This window comes from Palaemon carinicauda, chromosome 15, assembly GCF_036898095.1.
Source record: "Palaemon carinicauda isolate YSFRI2023 chromosome 15, ASM3689809v2, whole genome shotgun sequence".
Lineage (NCBI taxonomy): Eukaryota > Metazoa > Arthropoda > Malacostraca > Decapoda > Palaemonidae > Palaemon > Palaemon carinicauda.
In genome coordinates this window covers 1,893,679-1,910,015 of record NC_090739.1, presented here as the reverse complement: position 1 = coordinate 1,910,015, position 16,337 = coordinate 1,893,679, and the positions used below count along the sequence as shown (strand labels likewise).

The following is a 16,337-nucleotide window of genomic DNA, read 5'->3' as shown; positions in this document are numbered from 1 at the left end:
TTCTAAGAAAATAATTTTGATGCTCTTCTACATCATCACCATAATTTGCTGATTTGTACGGTGGCATTAACAGTATTTAATAAACTTGACAGTTGACCATATTCCTGATAGTTCTGCTGTGAAAACAGTTGTACTTTCAGATAGCAAGACCTCATTTGTTTCATTTGATTACACTAGAACAGTTTCTACTTCATAGGAAAATTTATAAAAAAATATTCTACAACAAATGGAAATGTTTAGTCAAAAATTCCACATCATATGGAGATTTGAAGCCAACCATAAATTTTGTTGCATAGGCTTTTATATTGTAATATGCTGTATATTTTTCATGATGTTCTGGGGGGAGGGGGGGCAGAGGGCACACTATCAACTTGTCAGACACACTCATGTGAAATGGAAAAATCTAAGTAACAAAGACCCTTTAGTATAAGCAATGCTTGCGCATTACAGATGTCCCATATATACAGTACAGTATTGTATCAATAATTTCATATTATCTATAACCTTACTCAAGCTGGATTTCACCTTTTAAAGTCAACTCAAGATATTCTTCTGCAAAATGTATATTTCTAAAAAGGTAGGGTATTAAAAAAATATAAAAATATCTATAAATTAAGAGGCTATGGGAGGAAGGAGAATTAATGTAATGTTTTCACTCTAATTAAGCAACCACTTCACTCACCTTAGCAGCTGTTTGGCACTCGGTTTGCCTACCCTTAACCAAGTACGTGGGAATTGGACATGTTCAAAAATTATATTTGTAAATTGTATGGGTACTGAAATTTCTACAATACCAAAGAGAATCCTGAAAGTTTGGAGACATACTGCTGCAGCAACAATACAAAATAGACAATTCCAAAGGCTAAACATTTTCCTGTCTAGTGCAAAATGTCAAATCATAAAAAACTGATAACCGCACAACGTGAACACTTGTATTTAAGTCACGAAAAAACAGAATTACTCTTGAGTTTGAAATATAAACAGCCTATTGTCTTCCGACAGGTTTTACCTAAGTAGCCAAAGAGGAAAAATATCTCACAAAACTTTTACATCATAATGTCAATTTAAGAAAACACGTCTCTTTACAAGAGAAAAAATAAGAAACATCAATAAACAATTAAAAATATAAAACAGCTTTGGTGATTCTTCAGAAACTACATAAATAATCTGTCTTTATCAAAAGTTTTAAAAATGTCTACCTAAACTAAGTTTTATGAGGCACAAGGTCAGGTCTGTGTACAAAAGTGCTTATTAAATACATGGGCAATACTGTATTTATAAATAAACAAAATGTATTTGTAATTTATTATAATACCCATAACTTCATCACCTGTTGTATCACTTCCAGCAATATCCATTCACACATAAATTACAAATACAACAAAAATATATCAAAATATGGCATTTATCTATTCCACTTAAATACAAGTTTCTGCCCAATGCTCAAACTTTGTGTGTGATCGTCTTTTATTTTCTTGCAACTTTCAGGACTAGTTGTATTATGTGGGTCCGGCCTGGCCAGATCCAACCATAATAACTTTGGTCCGTGCGTAGCACAAAACACACAATGTTTTCCCTCACTTCAAGTGTGGACTATCTTGTGCTTGATAATCTGGATAGCTCATTCATTACCTATGTACTGTATATCTGCATAAAAAAAAAAGTTCAGTATACACATGATAATGAACTTAAAAGTTGCTGTCTGCTTCTGAAAAAAACAAATTGTACAACCTCAATAGAAAAAAATATATATACTTGGGAAAGCAGCATACAGTACTCTAAATATATTGTATCAATTATATCAATTTCCCCACTAGGTTTTGGCAGTTGAAGGGATTATCTCTTTTAAAGAGTCTGTTTGTACTACCACACATCAATGTGAAAAAACTATCTGCATTCATTAAATAATCCTAAATATGATACTGTATACACTGCAGTGATTACAAATATTTACACCAGCATTGCACCTCACTTATTCAACAATTGGTCTTTTTGATCTAAAAGCTGTTTAGCAAAATAATAATCCAGACAAATTTAATAATTATGTTTACTATACAGTATCAAAACACCATGCTCTTCAACATGATTTTGGGCTCACAACCATAAGAGTTTATGAGTAGCTACAGTACATTATAACTCTTGAAAGTTTCCTTGTATCACATCAGGGGTTTGCTAGGAAGGATCCCATAATAATCTGTCCTTGAGGATATTCCCGCTAGCTCCCTGACTGACAGTTACTGTCAGTCATCTGCCGATTCATCTTCCTGGCTAGAGAAGGGCCACTGTCAAACTGACGACACATGACTAACATTGGTAGGAACGAGAAGGTAGCCACCCTCCATAGCACCTTCAGCAGAATTTTCCGGCTGATTTTCACCGTTAGCCTCCAAGTTAGTGCGCTGACGACAAGTAGAGGCAATAGGCGATGCATCATTCTGAAAGTAGACCAGAGTAGAGGTTTCTCTATGAACATACGTAATATGAATGGCGTTATGATAAAGTACTTCCTTCCTCATTACATATATCTTACAATGATAACACCAGTCCAAGTTCACAGCAATAAATCTTTAAATAGAACCGTACTTAATTCATAGTTATAGAGTAACATGTTCTTGTACCTCTATAAATATAGAGTAACATGTTCTTGTACTCTCTATAAATACAGTATTACATTAAATCTTTACATTATCTGGAGTCAGAAAACAAAATTTTGCACATAAATCAATTGTGCTTTTTTACTGTTTACCACAACTTTTTAAAATCACCAGTAGACACAACACCATAAGCTTTTACTAGAATAACCTACGTCTAGATTATCAAACCAATATCCTTATATTTCATAGCATAAATCTACAACATACCAAAAATCTTTATTTTAAGAAAATGCTATTCACTAAAGTGATAACATGCAATAATAATTTCCAAGTAATTACAAAAACAACAAACTTATTCAGCTAAAATCTATCGGAGATTACACTAAATTCCTCATGTGAAAAATACTACCCTTACTATACTTCATGAAGTAATAAAACATTCTATACCTTTAAATTGTATGGCCACAACACTTACATTACAAAAATTCATATTAATCAATGAATTTCCTTTAACTGTAGTACGGTTACCAATATTCTTTATAAACTGTTGCTAAACTTTTTTTTTTTTTTCACACAGTAACCCTCAAGATTCAAAGTATGATCTGTTCTTCATTTCTCTACCATAACTTTTTCATTTTTAGTCCTGATTATAAAGATAGGAAATTGTTACGCAGCCAACAACAAGGCACTGGTGGCATCTCAATAAAAAGGGATTTTAATATTCTAAGTGAGACGCTACATGCAAAATAGCAAAGGGATAAAGATTTTTTGTAACAATCTCTGCTGCATGTCAATAAAAAGGCCTAAATAATATGATAAAGTGCCACAAAATCACTTACTTTAAAAAGATTCAGCTCTCCTTAAATTCTTCTTCATAATCACTGGAGAAACAGTATTACAGTATTTCAATTAATCTCATCTTGCTTAACCCTTTTACCCCCAAAGGACGTACTGGTACGTTTCACAAAAGCCATCCCTTTACCCCCATGGACGTACCGGTACGTCCTGCAAAAAAATGCTATAAACATTTTTTTTTTCATATTTTTGATAATTTTTTGAGAAAATTTAGGCATTTTCCAAGAGAATGAGACCAACCTGACCTCTCTATGACAAAAATTAAGGCTTTTAGAGCAATTTAAAAAAAATATACTGCAAAATGTGCTGGGAAAAAAATAACCCCCTGGGGGTTAAGGGTTGGAAATTTCCAAATAGCCTGGGGGTAAAAGGGTAACCTTCCCAAAGATATTTCTTATATAAAAAGTAAAAAAGAATTCTCTCTCTCTTCCTTATATCCTATCCCCCTAGAGGAAGCTATTGATCCTGCAATGCCATCTATGAATTGGCATTTGGCACTATAATACATGCTAACATGGGTACGCCAGAAACCTGATAACTTCGTCGTGAGTTATGAGCAGATCACCAAGTCTTTACGGTACGACTTTTGTAGGTATTGTGACAGCAAGTTTTATCATATAGTTTCCAAATATTCTATATCCAGGGCGTAGGCTTACCGGAATTCAGATTCTTACCAAATGTAATCATAATCCGAAAAAGAACGGGTCTGGAACTTGTACTTCTAACCAAGCATGCATGCTCAACTTCTGTGTGCAATAAACAATAATATGGTATATCATATAAAATCTCTCTTGCCAGACGTATTAGTAAGTTACATTCTGAAAATGTTTTTTGAATCTGTGGACAAAATGTTTTATTCTAATGCACCTTGTTTGGCTCATGTTACAGCAGATGTAGACTATAACGATAGGGTCAAAGTTTTTAGTAAAGACACCTACTTTCCAGGATCCTCTTTTGAAAGGAATAGTGGTATGAAAGTAGGGACTAGAAGCTCCAAAGAGGTTACAGCAAATTTTGACTTACAAGATTTTAATGCAGACGCCTTTGCTAATCATTAAAATAACTGATAATTCTGGCAATTCTGAAACATATGAATGATGACATTTCTTAGAATCGATAAGAATATAGCAAAAATAACCTAAGTGACAAACGAATCAGGGGACGAATCACTTCTTATGTTTTTGCTGAAAACAATTGTCAAGATGATTCCAGAGAAAATGAATCAAGTTAGTACAGTAATGACTTAGCTTACTCTGCAATGTCTGCTCAGCTAATGGATTTGCCTTGATCTGAATGTAACCCTCTATTTTTCAATATCTAAATTTATAGTTTATAAAGTACTGGCCCAAATTTTGGGGAAAATCTACTTCTGAATGGTCTTGCTTGTTATTAGAGTTCCAATCGTAACCCAGAGGGTTGTCAATTTATAAAAGAGGGCAATTGCCTACTCTAACCATTTCACCCCAACAATCTAATTTACTAGAAATTAAGGGATTTTGACGAAGGAAAAATCTATTTCTGGGGAGAGACCTGTGACGCCCAGTGAAAAGGGTCCTTCTTTACACTTTTCTGATATAAATCTTCCAAATATACCAGAGAAAGATAAAAGCATGGAATGCAGAGCTTACTACCCTCGCGCGAGCACCTTGTGGGCGTCGTGTATACATCAGGGGCGTGTGAAAACCACTATTCACAGGCTGTCTTCCATTTAGATAATTCCTTCATCAAAGGGAAGGGCCGTAACAGAGGCCCTAGAAACCACACTTGGACCACGCCACCGACACCTAACACGAGCGCCCTCTAGGACATCCTTCTGTTTTGGACTTGCTCGCTTAGTTGTTTTGTTTGTGCTCTTGGTGTTTTTTCCCGTGTTTGGCGTTAATTCATCATGACTGACGCTGCTACTTCACCTTTACCAATGTTAAGTACCATAGTGGGAGGCCTTTATTCAATTCAAGATATAAAGCTTGGTTAACCCGAGATGTTAGCTATGGTAGAAAATGTGGGTAATTTAGTGGAAATTCTGCCTTTTCTGATTCTATAGTCGGAGGTTTACCTTCTTTTATTAAAGAGAAGTTTGCTGATCATCCTAACTTTAATAAGATCTAGATTTCTTAACTTTAGATCAAACCATTAGTGATGGCGAGAAAAATATTGATATGACGTATATTCACAAAGATTCAAGAAATCTCCTCAAGTTTGCAAATGGAAAAAAGAATACCAATTTAAGTGCCTTGGTTTTCGGCAGAGAATGGATCCTAAAGTTTTCACAAGAGAAATTACTCCAATCACTATGTGGTTACATCTATTGGGATAAAAGTACTTTTTTACTCAGATGACTGGCTCACTTTAAATTCCTCTCTGAAAAAAAGATTCAAGCTGCTCAGGATGTTGAAAAAATTTAGGGATTCTAGTCGATCGACAAGTCCTATCTGATTTCAACTCAGAAGATCCCATATTTGGGATGATGATTTTTTGGACTTTTCTGTTGGAGAAAGAAGTCCAAACATTTGTGGATTTCTAGAAAGAATTTGAAGTGAACATAAAACGTCATGTCCTTCTGAATGAGTGAACATAAAACGTCATGTCCTTCTGAATGAGTGAACATAAAACGTCATGTCCTTCTGAACGAGTGGTCTCTTCACTCATTAGTAATTTGGGAAATTTGTAATTGGTGGAGGATGCGCAACATAAACTTGTTTGCTACTCATCTTAATATGAAGTGAGAGGTGTTCTGCTCCCAGGTACTAGAGCCTTTAGCTCGGAGAGTGGCTGCCATGCTACAAGACTGGTCAGATCTACATTTGTATACTTTTCCTCCAATCTCAATGATATGGTCAGTAATAAACAAGTTTCAAACAGCAGGATGACTCTAATAGCTCGTTATTAGCCCTGAAAGAGGTTTATGGATCTATGGCCTCTGTTATCAGGAGTCTCAAGAGGGTTGTTTGTGAAGATAAATCTTCTCAAACATTCCCTAATGCAAGTAACACACCAAAACCTTCATTTCCTTCAGCTAACCATATGAACTATCCACTGTATCCTTAGATAGAAAGTTTTCACATCCTTCTAGAATGTTTACTTTACCTTCCAAAAGACCATCTACCAATAATCTACTGTATACCAAAGCTAGTGGCATGACCTTGGCTGGTGCAAATCTAAAAGTATTTCAGTAATAAAAACTATTTTGGATTACTGTTTATTTCTACATTTCCTTGTTTATGATGATAAATTCTCTATTTCAGCGATTTAAGGGTTGTGGTGGCCAATGTGGTAACATCCCTGACTGGTGAAAGCAGAACTGGGATTTGAGTCCCGCTCAAACTCGTTAGTCTCTTTGGTCTCTGAAACCTCACCATAATTGAGAGAGCCTATAGGTATATCTGCTGAGTTATCAGGAGCAATTGCTTGGGTATCCTTGGTCCTAGCTTAGGTGGAGAGGGGCTTGGCACTGGTATGTATATATGGCCAGTCTCTTGGGCATGGTCCTGCTTGATAGGGCAATGTCACTATCCCTTGCCTCTGCCATTCATTAGTGGCCTTTATACCTTTAAATAGGTCAATGCTTAATACACTGCTGAAGCATGATGGGTTATGTTTCTTCCCTTCAAATATTATTGTGGATGTGCTTAGATCTTTCAATATTGAGAAACCCCTTCATTAGGTTGGTTCATTGGAAATTAGATGTGCTCTTCCAATATCAAAAGGTCAAGGTTATGAACCCTTGAAAAAGTTAGCCTTAAAAGGTCTTACAGCAAAGACGCTCTTCCTTACGGCTTTGACATCGGCAAAACGTATTAGCGAGTTGCTGGATATTTCTATGCATATGGGATTTTCTGGGGATAAAATGGTTTCATCTCTTCTATGGTGAAGAATAATTACAAGGCAAAACGTTTACCTCATCCTTTCCCTATTCCCTCATTAACCTGGGAAATGAATGGAGACTGAAGAAAGGTCTTTATGTCCAATTAAATCATCAAATATGGGGCCCCGAGACTATATAATAAGCTCCCACGAAACATTCGAATGATTGAAGACATTAAGGCTTTCGAGAGGAAATTGAAGACTTTCTTGTTTCAACAGTCATACAACAGTGACGATTTAACAGTAAATGAACAATACGCGATATGAAACGTTAAATATTCTGAAAGAACAAGGTAAAACAACAGTAGAGGTCCTGTAGAGAGTGGGGTTCCCCTGCTGCATGGGACCGGAAAAGCAGCCATCAAAGTAAAGTAAGTAAAGTATTCACATAAAAAAGAATATATTAGAGGGAGCATTTCCTATCAATTTTGTGGAAATAAAATGCCCAGTTGACCTCTCTCCAAGAATGCCATGCGATTGATGTGGTAATGTCCCTGACTGGTGAATGCCAAACTCGTTAGTTCATTTGGTCGCTGCAACCTCACCATCCTTGTGAGCTAAGGATGGGAGGTTTGGAGGAGCCTATAGGTCTATCTGCTGAGTCATCAGCAGCCACTCCCTGGCCCTCCTTGGTCCTAGCTTGGGTGCTGATCATACGTATATATGGCCAGTCTCTAGGGCAATGTCACTGTCCCTTGCCACTACCATTCGTGAGCGGTCTTTAAACCTGTAAACTTGGTGTAAAGCATATGCAGAAGAGGTGCTGCTACTTCTCTTAATTTCATTAAAAAATAATAATTGGAAAAGGTGTTAGCAGCAGCTGCAAGGCATACGAAACCACTTTTCTCCTAACATGACTTGAAGGAGGCCTGGTTTGCTTATGAAGACTGTTGGACTAGGTCCTATGGTAGCAAGAGGTGATATACTAATTCAAAGGGTTTTTTTTATTTTGATAATATAATCTAGTTTAGTAATAGTTACAGGTTAAAGAGATTATACAGGTTGTTTTTGAAGCCTTATAGGAGGGTTATTTGATGTTTCAAAATTGAGTCAAGCTGTATTTAAAAGTGATTCAGCTTTAAGATAAGTTATATTTGGACTCTTTTCCATCACATGCCCAACTACATAAGTGTTGGAGTCAGCATGATAACAATTAGGTATGATTCATAAAAACACAATTTTATAAAAAAATATAATTTTTATGCTTATATTTAGTGGTCATTTATTCCCCCATCAACTCCACACATCTTGCTGATGTCAAGAGATTTATTAGTTAAAAAGGGATTTTGATGAAGGGAAAATCTATTTCTGGGCGAGGAACCTGTGTCGCCCAGTGAAGTGCTCCTCTGGGACCATTTCTAAGGCATAGTTATTGCTGAATATACCAGAGAAAAAAGGATGCATGGAATGCCAGGAATAAACCTAGCTCGCTCACTCTTTGAGTGTCGGTATAGAAAACCAATTAGACCTCTCCTTTATCAACATCCCCCGGAACAACGAGGTGCCGTCCTACACCCGTCTGCTGCCTCCTGCTACGACTATCCCTCTCCACCCCTACATCTCCCCACCCCCTTACTTCATTCCTCAACAGCACCAGCGTTGGTCAGACGTGTAATGCTGATTCATAAACAAATAACTTCCAAGAAAGTCAGGACGCAGTAACTTCGAGAAAGATAAGTATGACAACTACCAGTTAAGCAATGAAATATTTTTTCACAAAGTATTGAAGGAAAGACTAGGAAATTTTGAAATTAGTACCATAAGAAATTGGGGCATACAGTATTGCCAAGCACTGGGGCCCGTGAGGCCATTCAGCATTCAGCTGTAAACAGGTGTTGAAGAGATACTGCAAAGACCTTAACCCTTGTACCCCCAGGCTATTTGGAAATTTCCAACCCTTAACCCCCAGGGGGTTATTTTTTTCCCCAGCACATTTTGCAGTATATTTTTTTTAATTGTTCTAACAGCCTTAATTTTTGTCATAGAGAGGTCAGGTTGGTCTCATTCTCTTGGAAAATGCCTGAATTTTCTCAAAAAATTATCAAAAATATGAAAAAAAATATTTTTATAGCATTTTTTTGCAAGGACGTACCGGTACGTCCATGGGGGTAAAGGGATGGCTTTTGTGAAACGTACCAGTACGTCCTTTGGGGGTAAAAGGGTTAATGGGGCGCAACTCAGACCACTGTTATTTTGGGGTTACTTCAAACTCCTACTTCTTTTTTATTTCTCGATGGATTTCGTATAATTAAAACAGTTTTGAAAGAGAATCTTATATTCTAAAAGGTGGACCTGGGAAAGTGTAATACCCATTTTTCTTTTATTCATGTGTTATTTTATCAAAGTATGGTAAGAACTTTTAATGGCAGCCATTTTTCATACGGAAGTTTTCCATTTTTTTTCTTGAATTAGAATGTACAGATTGTAGCCTATAAAACTCTGTATCTTTCCATGTTTGAATGAAAAAAGGTCAATATTGAAATAGTAGCAGGAAACTTTCTCCCAAAAATTTTACATTTTGAGAAAATGGGTTTCAAATTGTTCTTAGTAGATTGGTTGAACATACTTCAGTATGCATAAGTATGAGTGTTTAGAGGTAATTTTACTCAACACTGGGGATCACAAGGGTATAATCATCATATTTCAGGGTTGTTTACTAGGCAGTGGTGAGCCCCTTCCCTCAAAACTTATATATGCTTTATGTACCACATGCCCACACGAGTAAGACAGTGCTAGCATCATATATTCTTGTCTGCATATTTTCTGGGCAAATTTTAAGCTTTAGGATTATTTAGTTAAGATTTCTGACACTTCTTGCATCATTCAGTATAACTATAATATAAGAATTGTAAATATATCAACAAGCAGACAAAGAAATACAATGAATAAAGCTTAGAGAAACGCAGACAGCGTTTATTCACAACATCGAAAGAAGAGAGTTACATTCTCTTTCAGCTTTAATCAGAGAAAATCATGCTCTTGATGGTTATGGGAGACTACCATAAATATCCTTCCATCAAATTCTTCAAGAAAAAGTAATTAAATGGATACCCTGGTCAGAAAAAAAGTTGGTAAGGAACCGGATGCGCTTACATAAATATAAGAAATGGAAGTTTTTGCCATAGAACAAATGTTTTTTTTTGCCATAAAACAAATTGGTTTTTTTTTTTGCCATAAAACAAATTGTTTTCATTAAATTACTATTTGAAACATGAAATATGGCCGTTCTCCGAGCCAAAATCCAATAATCTGAATACCCAAAATTCCAAGCAGAGGTCAGAGTAAAGCACTGTAGGTCAGAGGAATGCCAACAGTGAAAAACCCGAGGTGCACTAATGGCACTAAACCTGTTTGGGATGTTTATTTGTTTATAAAAGGGATTTTGACAAAGGAAAAATCCCTTTTCTGGGTCGACCTGTGGCGGCCGGTGAAAAGAGTCCTTCTAATATACCTTTTCTGATAAAACCTTCCAATTATACCAGAGAAAGATAAAAGCATGGAATGCTGAGGTTACAACCCTCGCGCGAGCACCTTTTGGGTGTCGTGTATAAAGCAAAGGCGCGTGAAATCCACTATTCACAGGTTGTCTTCCATTTAGTTAATTCCTTCGTCAAAGGGATGGGCCGATACAAAGGCCCTAGCCAACCTACCAGAGCCACGCCACCCACGCCCCGACGCGAGCGCCATCTGAACAACATCCTTCTTTTTGGACTGCGACATTGTGGGAAATTTTTGTGGTGCTCTCGGCTTTTTTCACACTCGTGTATTTATTTCGTCATGTCCGAAGCTCCATCTTCACAATCTATTTCTGGGCTATACCTGTGTCGCTCCGTGAAATGCTCCTTATAGCAGCATTTCTAAGGTATAAATACTGCTAGATATACTAGAGAGAAAGTTGCATGGAATGCCAGGCATATACCCAGCTCGCTCACCCTTATAGGGTGTCGGTATAGAAACTGGGGCGTGTTAAAACCACTACCAGAGGTCCCTTACCAATTAGTCCTCTCCTTCCTCAATATCCCCCGATACTACGAGGTGCCGTTCTACATCCGACTACTGCCCGCTACTACTGTAATACTGTTCAATTAGTTCATTATGCATTTTGCAAAAGATTTTTCATAATTCTGAAAATCCTTTACATTCAGATCTTCTAGGACAGAACCATCCTGTTTGTAATACTAGGTATGCAGTTAATTATAGTAGTCAGGCCTTCTCCATCGTGAGACTCGATACTAGACAGTATTCTAGAATTTTTATTCCAGCTGTGACCAAGTAGTAGAACGATCTTCCTAATTGGGTAGTTGAATTGGTAAAACTTCAAAAGTTCAAACTTGCAGCAAATGTTTTTGTATTGAACGGGCTGACATATCTCTTTTAATAGTTTATATATGGAAGATCTATCTTATGTTGTTGCTATACCTGTGTCGCTCCGTGAAATGCTCCTTATAGCAGCATTTCTAAGGTATAAATACTGCTAGATATACTAGAGAGAAAGTTGCATGGAATGCCAGGCATATACCCAGCTCGCTCACCCTTATAGGGTGTCGGTATAGAAACTGGGGCGTGTTAAAACCACTACCAGAGGTCCCTTACCAATTAGTCCTCTCCTTCCTCAATATCCCCCGATACTACGAGGTGCCGTTCTACATCCGACTACTGCCCGCTACTACTGTAATACTGTTCAATTAGTTCATTATGCATTTTGCAAAAGATTTTTCATAATTCTGAAAATCCTTTACATTCAGATCTTCTAGGACAGAACCATCCTGTTTGTAATACTAGGTATGCAGTTAATTATAGTAGTCAGGCCTTCTCCATCGTGAGACTCGATACTAGACAGTATTCTAGAATTTTTATTCCAGCTGTGACCAAGTAGTAGAACGATCTTCCTAATTGGGTAGTTGAATTGGTAAAACTTCAAAAGTTCAAACTTGCAGCAAATGTTTTTGTATTGAACGGGCTGACATATCTCTTTTAATAGTTTATATATGGAAGATCTATCGTATGTTGTTGCTTTTCTGAATATATTTCATTTTAATTGTTTATTACTTCTCTTGTAGATTATTTACTGTATTTCCTTTCCACACAGAGCTGTTTTTCCCTGTTAGAGCCCTCAGGCTTATAGCATCCTGCTTTTCCAATTAGGATTGTAGCTTAGCTAGTAATAGTAATAATAATAATAATAATAATAATAATAATATGTTATTTTTATTAATAAAATAAATTTTTGAATATACTTACCCGATAATCATGTAGCTGTCAACTCCGTTGCCCGACAGAATTCTATGGAGGGATACGCCAGCTATCACAATACTAGAAGGGGGTGTATTAACCAGCGCCACCTGTGGCCAGGTACTCAAGTACTTCTTGTTGACACCTCCTCAATTATTCCTCGGTCCACTGGTTCTCTATGGGGAGGAAGGGAGGGTCGATTAAATCATGATTATCGGGTAAGTATATTCAAAAATTTATTTTATTAATAAAAATAACATTTTTCAATATTAAACTTACCCGATAATCATGTAGCTGATTCACACCCAGGGGGGTGGGTGAAAACCAGTGTACAAGATTAAAGGATAGCTAAGTATCCCATATTTCATATAATCAGTTATCCACAATAACAATGAAATAATAAGTACCTGGTAAGGAAGTCGACTTGAACCGTTACTCTGCCTTTAATAAGGTCGTCTTCCTTACTGAGCGCAGCGTTCCTCTTGGGAGGCTGAATCAACTCAAAGGTGCTAAAGTATACAGGGCTGCAACCCCTACTAAAGGACCTCATCACAACCTTTAACCTTGGCGCTTCTCAAGAAAGAATTGACCACCCGCCAAATCAACAAGGATGTGGAAGGCTTCTTAGCCGACCGTACAACCCATAAAAAGTATTCAAGAGAAAGGTTAAAAAGTTATGGGATTATGGGAATGTAGTGGCTGAGCCCTCGCCTACTACTGCATTCGTTGCTACGAATAGACCCAGGGTGTAGCAGTACTCGTAAAGAGACTGGACATCTTTGAGATAGAATGATGCGAACACAGACTTGTTTCTCCAATAGGTTGCATCCATAACACTCTGCAGAGAACGGTTCTGTTTGAAGGCCACTGAAGTAGCCACAGCTCTCACTTCATGTGTCCTTACCTTCAGCAAAGCAAGGTCTTCTTCCTTCAGATGAGAATTTGCTTCTCTAATCAGAAGCCTGATGTAGTAAGAAACTGAGTTCTTAGACATTGGTAGAGAAGGCTTCTTGATAGCACACCATAAGGCTTCTGATTGTCCTCGTAATGGTTTTGACCTTTAGATAGTACTTAAGAGCTCTAACTGGGCAAAGTACTCTCTCCAGTTCGTTCCCCACCATGTTGGACAGGCTTGGGATCTCGAACGACTTAGGCCAAGGACGGGAAGGAAGCTCGTTTTTAGCCAAAAAACCGAGCTGTAAGGAACATGTAGCCGTTTCAGATGTGAAACCTATGTTCCTGCTGAAGGCGTGGATCTCACTTACTCTTTTACCTGTTGCTAAGCACACGAGGAAAAGAGTTTTTAAATGTGAGGTCCTTAAAAGAGGCTGATTGGAGCGGTTCAAATCCTGATGACATTAGGAACCTTAGGACCACGTCTAGATTCCAGCCTGGAGTGGACAACCGACGTTCCTTTGAGGTCTCAAAAGACCTAAGGAGGTCCTGTAGATCTTTGTTGGAGGAAAGATCCAAGCCTCTGTGGCGGAAAACCGCTGCCAACAAACTTCTGTAACCCTTGATCGTAGGAGCTGATAGGGAGCTTACGTTCCTTAGATGTAACAGGAAGTCAGCAATCTGGGTTACATTGGTACTGGTTGAGGAAAACTGCATTGGCCTTGCACCAGCTACGGAAGACTTCCCATAAAGACTGAAAGACTCTGAGAGTGGATGTCGTCCTTGCTCTGGCAATCGCTCTGGCTGCCTCCTTCGAAAAGCCTCTAGCTCTTGAGAGTCTTTCGATAGTCTGAAGGCAGTCAGACGAAGAGCGTGGAGGTTGGGAGTACCTTCTTTACGTGAGGTTGACGCAGAAGGTCCACTCTAGGAGGAAGAGTCCTGGGAACGTCGACCAGCCATTGCAGTACCTCAGTGAAACATTCTCTCGCGGGCCAGAGGGGATCAACCAACGTCAGCCGTGTCCCTTTGTGAGAGGCGAGCTTCTGAAGTACCCTGTTGACAATCTTGAACGGCGGGAATGCATACAGGTTGAGATGGGACCAATCCAGCAGAAAGGCATCCACGCGAACTGCTGCTGGGTCTGGAATCGGAGAACAATACAAGAGGAGCCTCTTGGTCATCGAGGTAGCGAATAGATCTATGGTTGGCTGATCCCACAGGGCCCAAAGTCTGCTGCAAACATTCTTGTGAAGGGTCCACTCTGTGGGGAAGACCTGACCCTTCCGGCTGAGGCGATCTGCCATGACATTCATATCGCCCTGAATGAGCCTCGTTACCAGCGTGAGCTTTCGATCTTTTGACCAAATGAGGAGGTCCCTTGCGATCTCGAACAACTTCCTCGAATGAGTCCCTCCCTGCTTGGAGATGTAAGCCAAGGCTGTGGTGTAGTCGGAGTTCACCTCCACCACCTTGTTAAGCTGGAGGGACTTGAAGTTTATCAAGGCCAAATGAACTGCCAACAACTCCTTGCAATAGATGTGAAGTGTCCTTTGCTCCTGATTCCATGTTCCCGAGCATTCCTGTCCGTCCAGTGTCGCACCCCAGCCCGTGTCCGATGCGTCCGAGAAGAGACGGTGGTCGGAGGACTGAACAGCCAATGGTAGACCTTCCTTGAGAAGAATGCTGTTCTTCCACCACGTAGAGTAGACCTCATCTCTTCGGAAACAGGAACTGAGCCCGTCTCTAGCGTCATGTCCTTTATCCAGTGAGCAGCCAGATGATACTGAAGGGGGCGGAGGTGGAGTCTCCCTAACTCGATGAACAGGGCCAGCGATGAAAGTGTCCCTGTTAGACTCATCCACTGCCTGACTAAGCATCGGTTCCTTCTCAGCATGCTCTGGATGCATTCTAGGGCTTGGAAGATCCTTGGGGCCGACGGACAAGTCCGAAAAGCTCGACTCTGAAGATCCATACCCAAGGAGACAATGGTCTGGGATGGAACGACCTGAGACTCCTCAAAATTGACCAGGAGGCCCAGTTCCTTGGTCAGATCCATAGTCCATTTGAAAATCTCCAGACAGCGACGACTTGAGGGAGCTCTTAAAAGCCAGTCGTCTGACGGAGCCGGACACAAGATCATGATACTGCTGCACAGTCTGTAAACTGTCAATCATGGGCAAGCGAGGAAGTACAGTGACAACCCGAATCTGTCTAGACTGTCTGGGTCGTACAGACAACTCCTTAACGGGTTGCTGAGGTTGCCCACTGCGTCACAACAAGTCCCTTCTGTTGGTTGTTGAACGTCTTCCCCGTGACACATTGACTCCGTAAACAAAAAATCCTCTAACAAGGACTAAGCTTGGACTGCATGTCATGCAACACAGCTCAAGGTCTATGGGAGCAGGTGTGGTAACAGACGGGATTAGCGGCTGAAGTGTAACCATTACCTTCCCTGTAAACATGTTATGCTTAAATAAAAGTCCATAAGAGGTTATGCAGCTAAAGGCTCCCTCCAAATGACAGAGTTTTCAAGGGAATATCAGAAGGAGGGAGAAAAGAACTTTCTCATCTACAGGGACCTTATCCTAGAAAAGCTAAGTTCTCTGAGTGAGGGTTCACTGGTGCAAAGCAGCAGACTAGAAGGCAACGTTATGAAACTGCTTGACAGTCTAGTGAGTTGGCAACAACCCAAGATGTGTTGAGAAGCATGCGGTAAGGTATGCAGAGCATGATGTATGCAGAGTATGCTGTATGCAGAGCATGCTGAATGCAGAGCATGCTGTATGCAGAGCATGTTGTATGCAGAGCATGCTGAATGCAGAGCATGTAGGAAGTAGAGCCTGCTGTAAGCAGAGCCTGTTGAAAGGAAAGCAGAGCGTGTGCATGGCGTTTAACATT

General features: G+C 39.1%; 1 protein-coding gene across 1 annotated transcript in view; it reads right to left on the bottom strand.

Annotated features, from left to right (window-relative positions):
* Nucleotides 1-683: 683 nt before the first annotated feature.
* ZnT63C (zinc transporter 63C) overlaps nucleotides 684-16,337 on the bottom strand; it is an 89,932-nt gene continuing 74,278 nt past the window's right edge. The window contains exon 9 of the mRNA XM_068388041.1: nucleotides 684-2,435. Within this exon, the coding sequence (XP_068244142.1) occupies nucleotides 2,286-2,435 (150 nt within the window). The 3' untranslated portion in view covers nucleotides 684-2,285. The remainder of the gene's footprint in view (nucleotides 2,436-16,337) is intronic.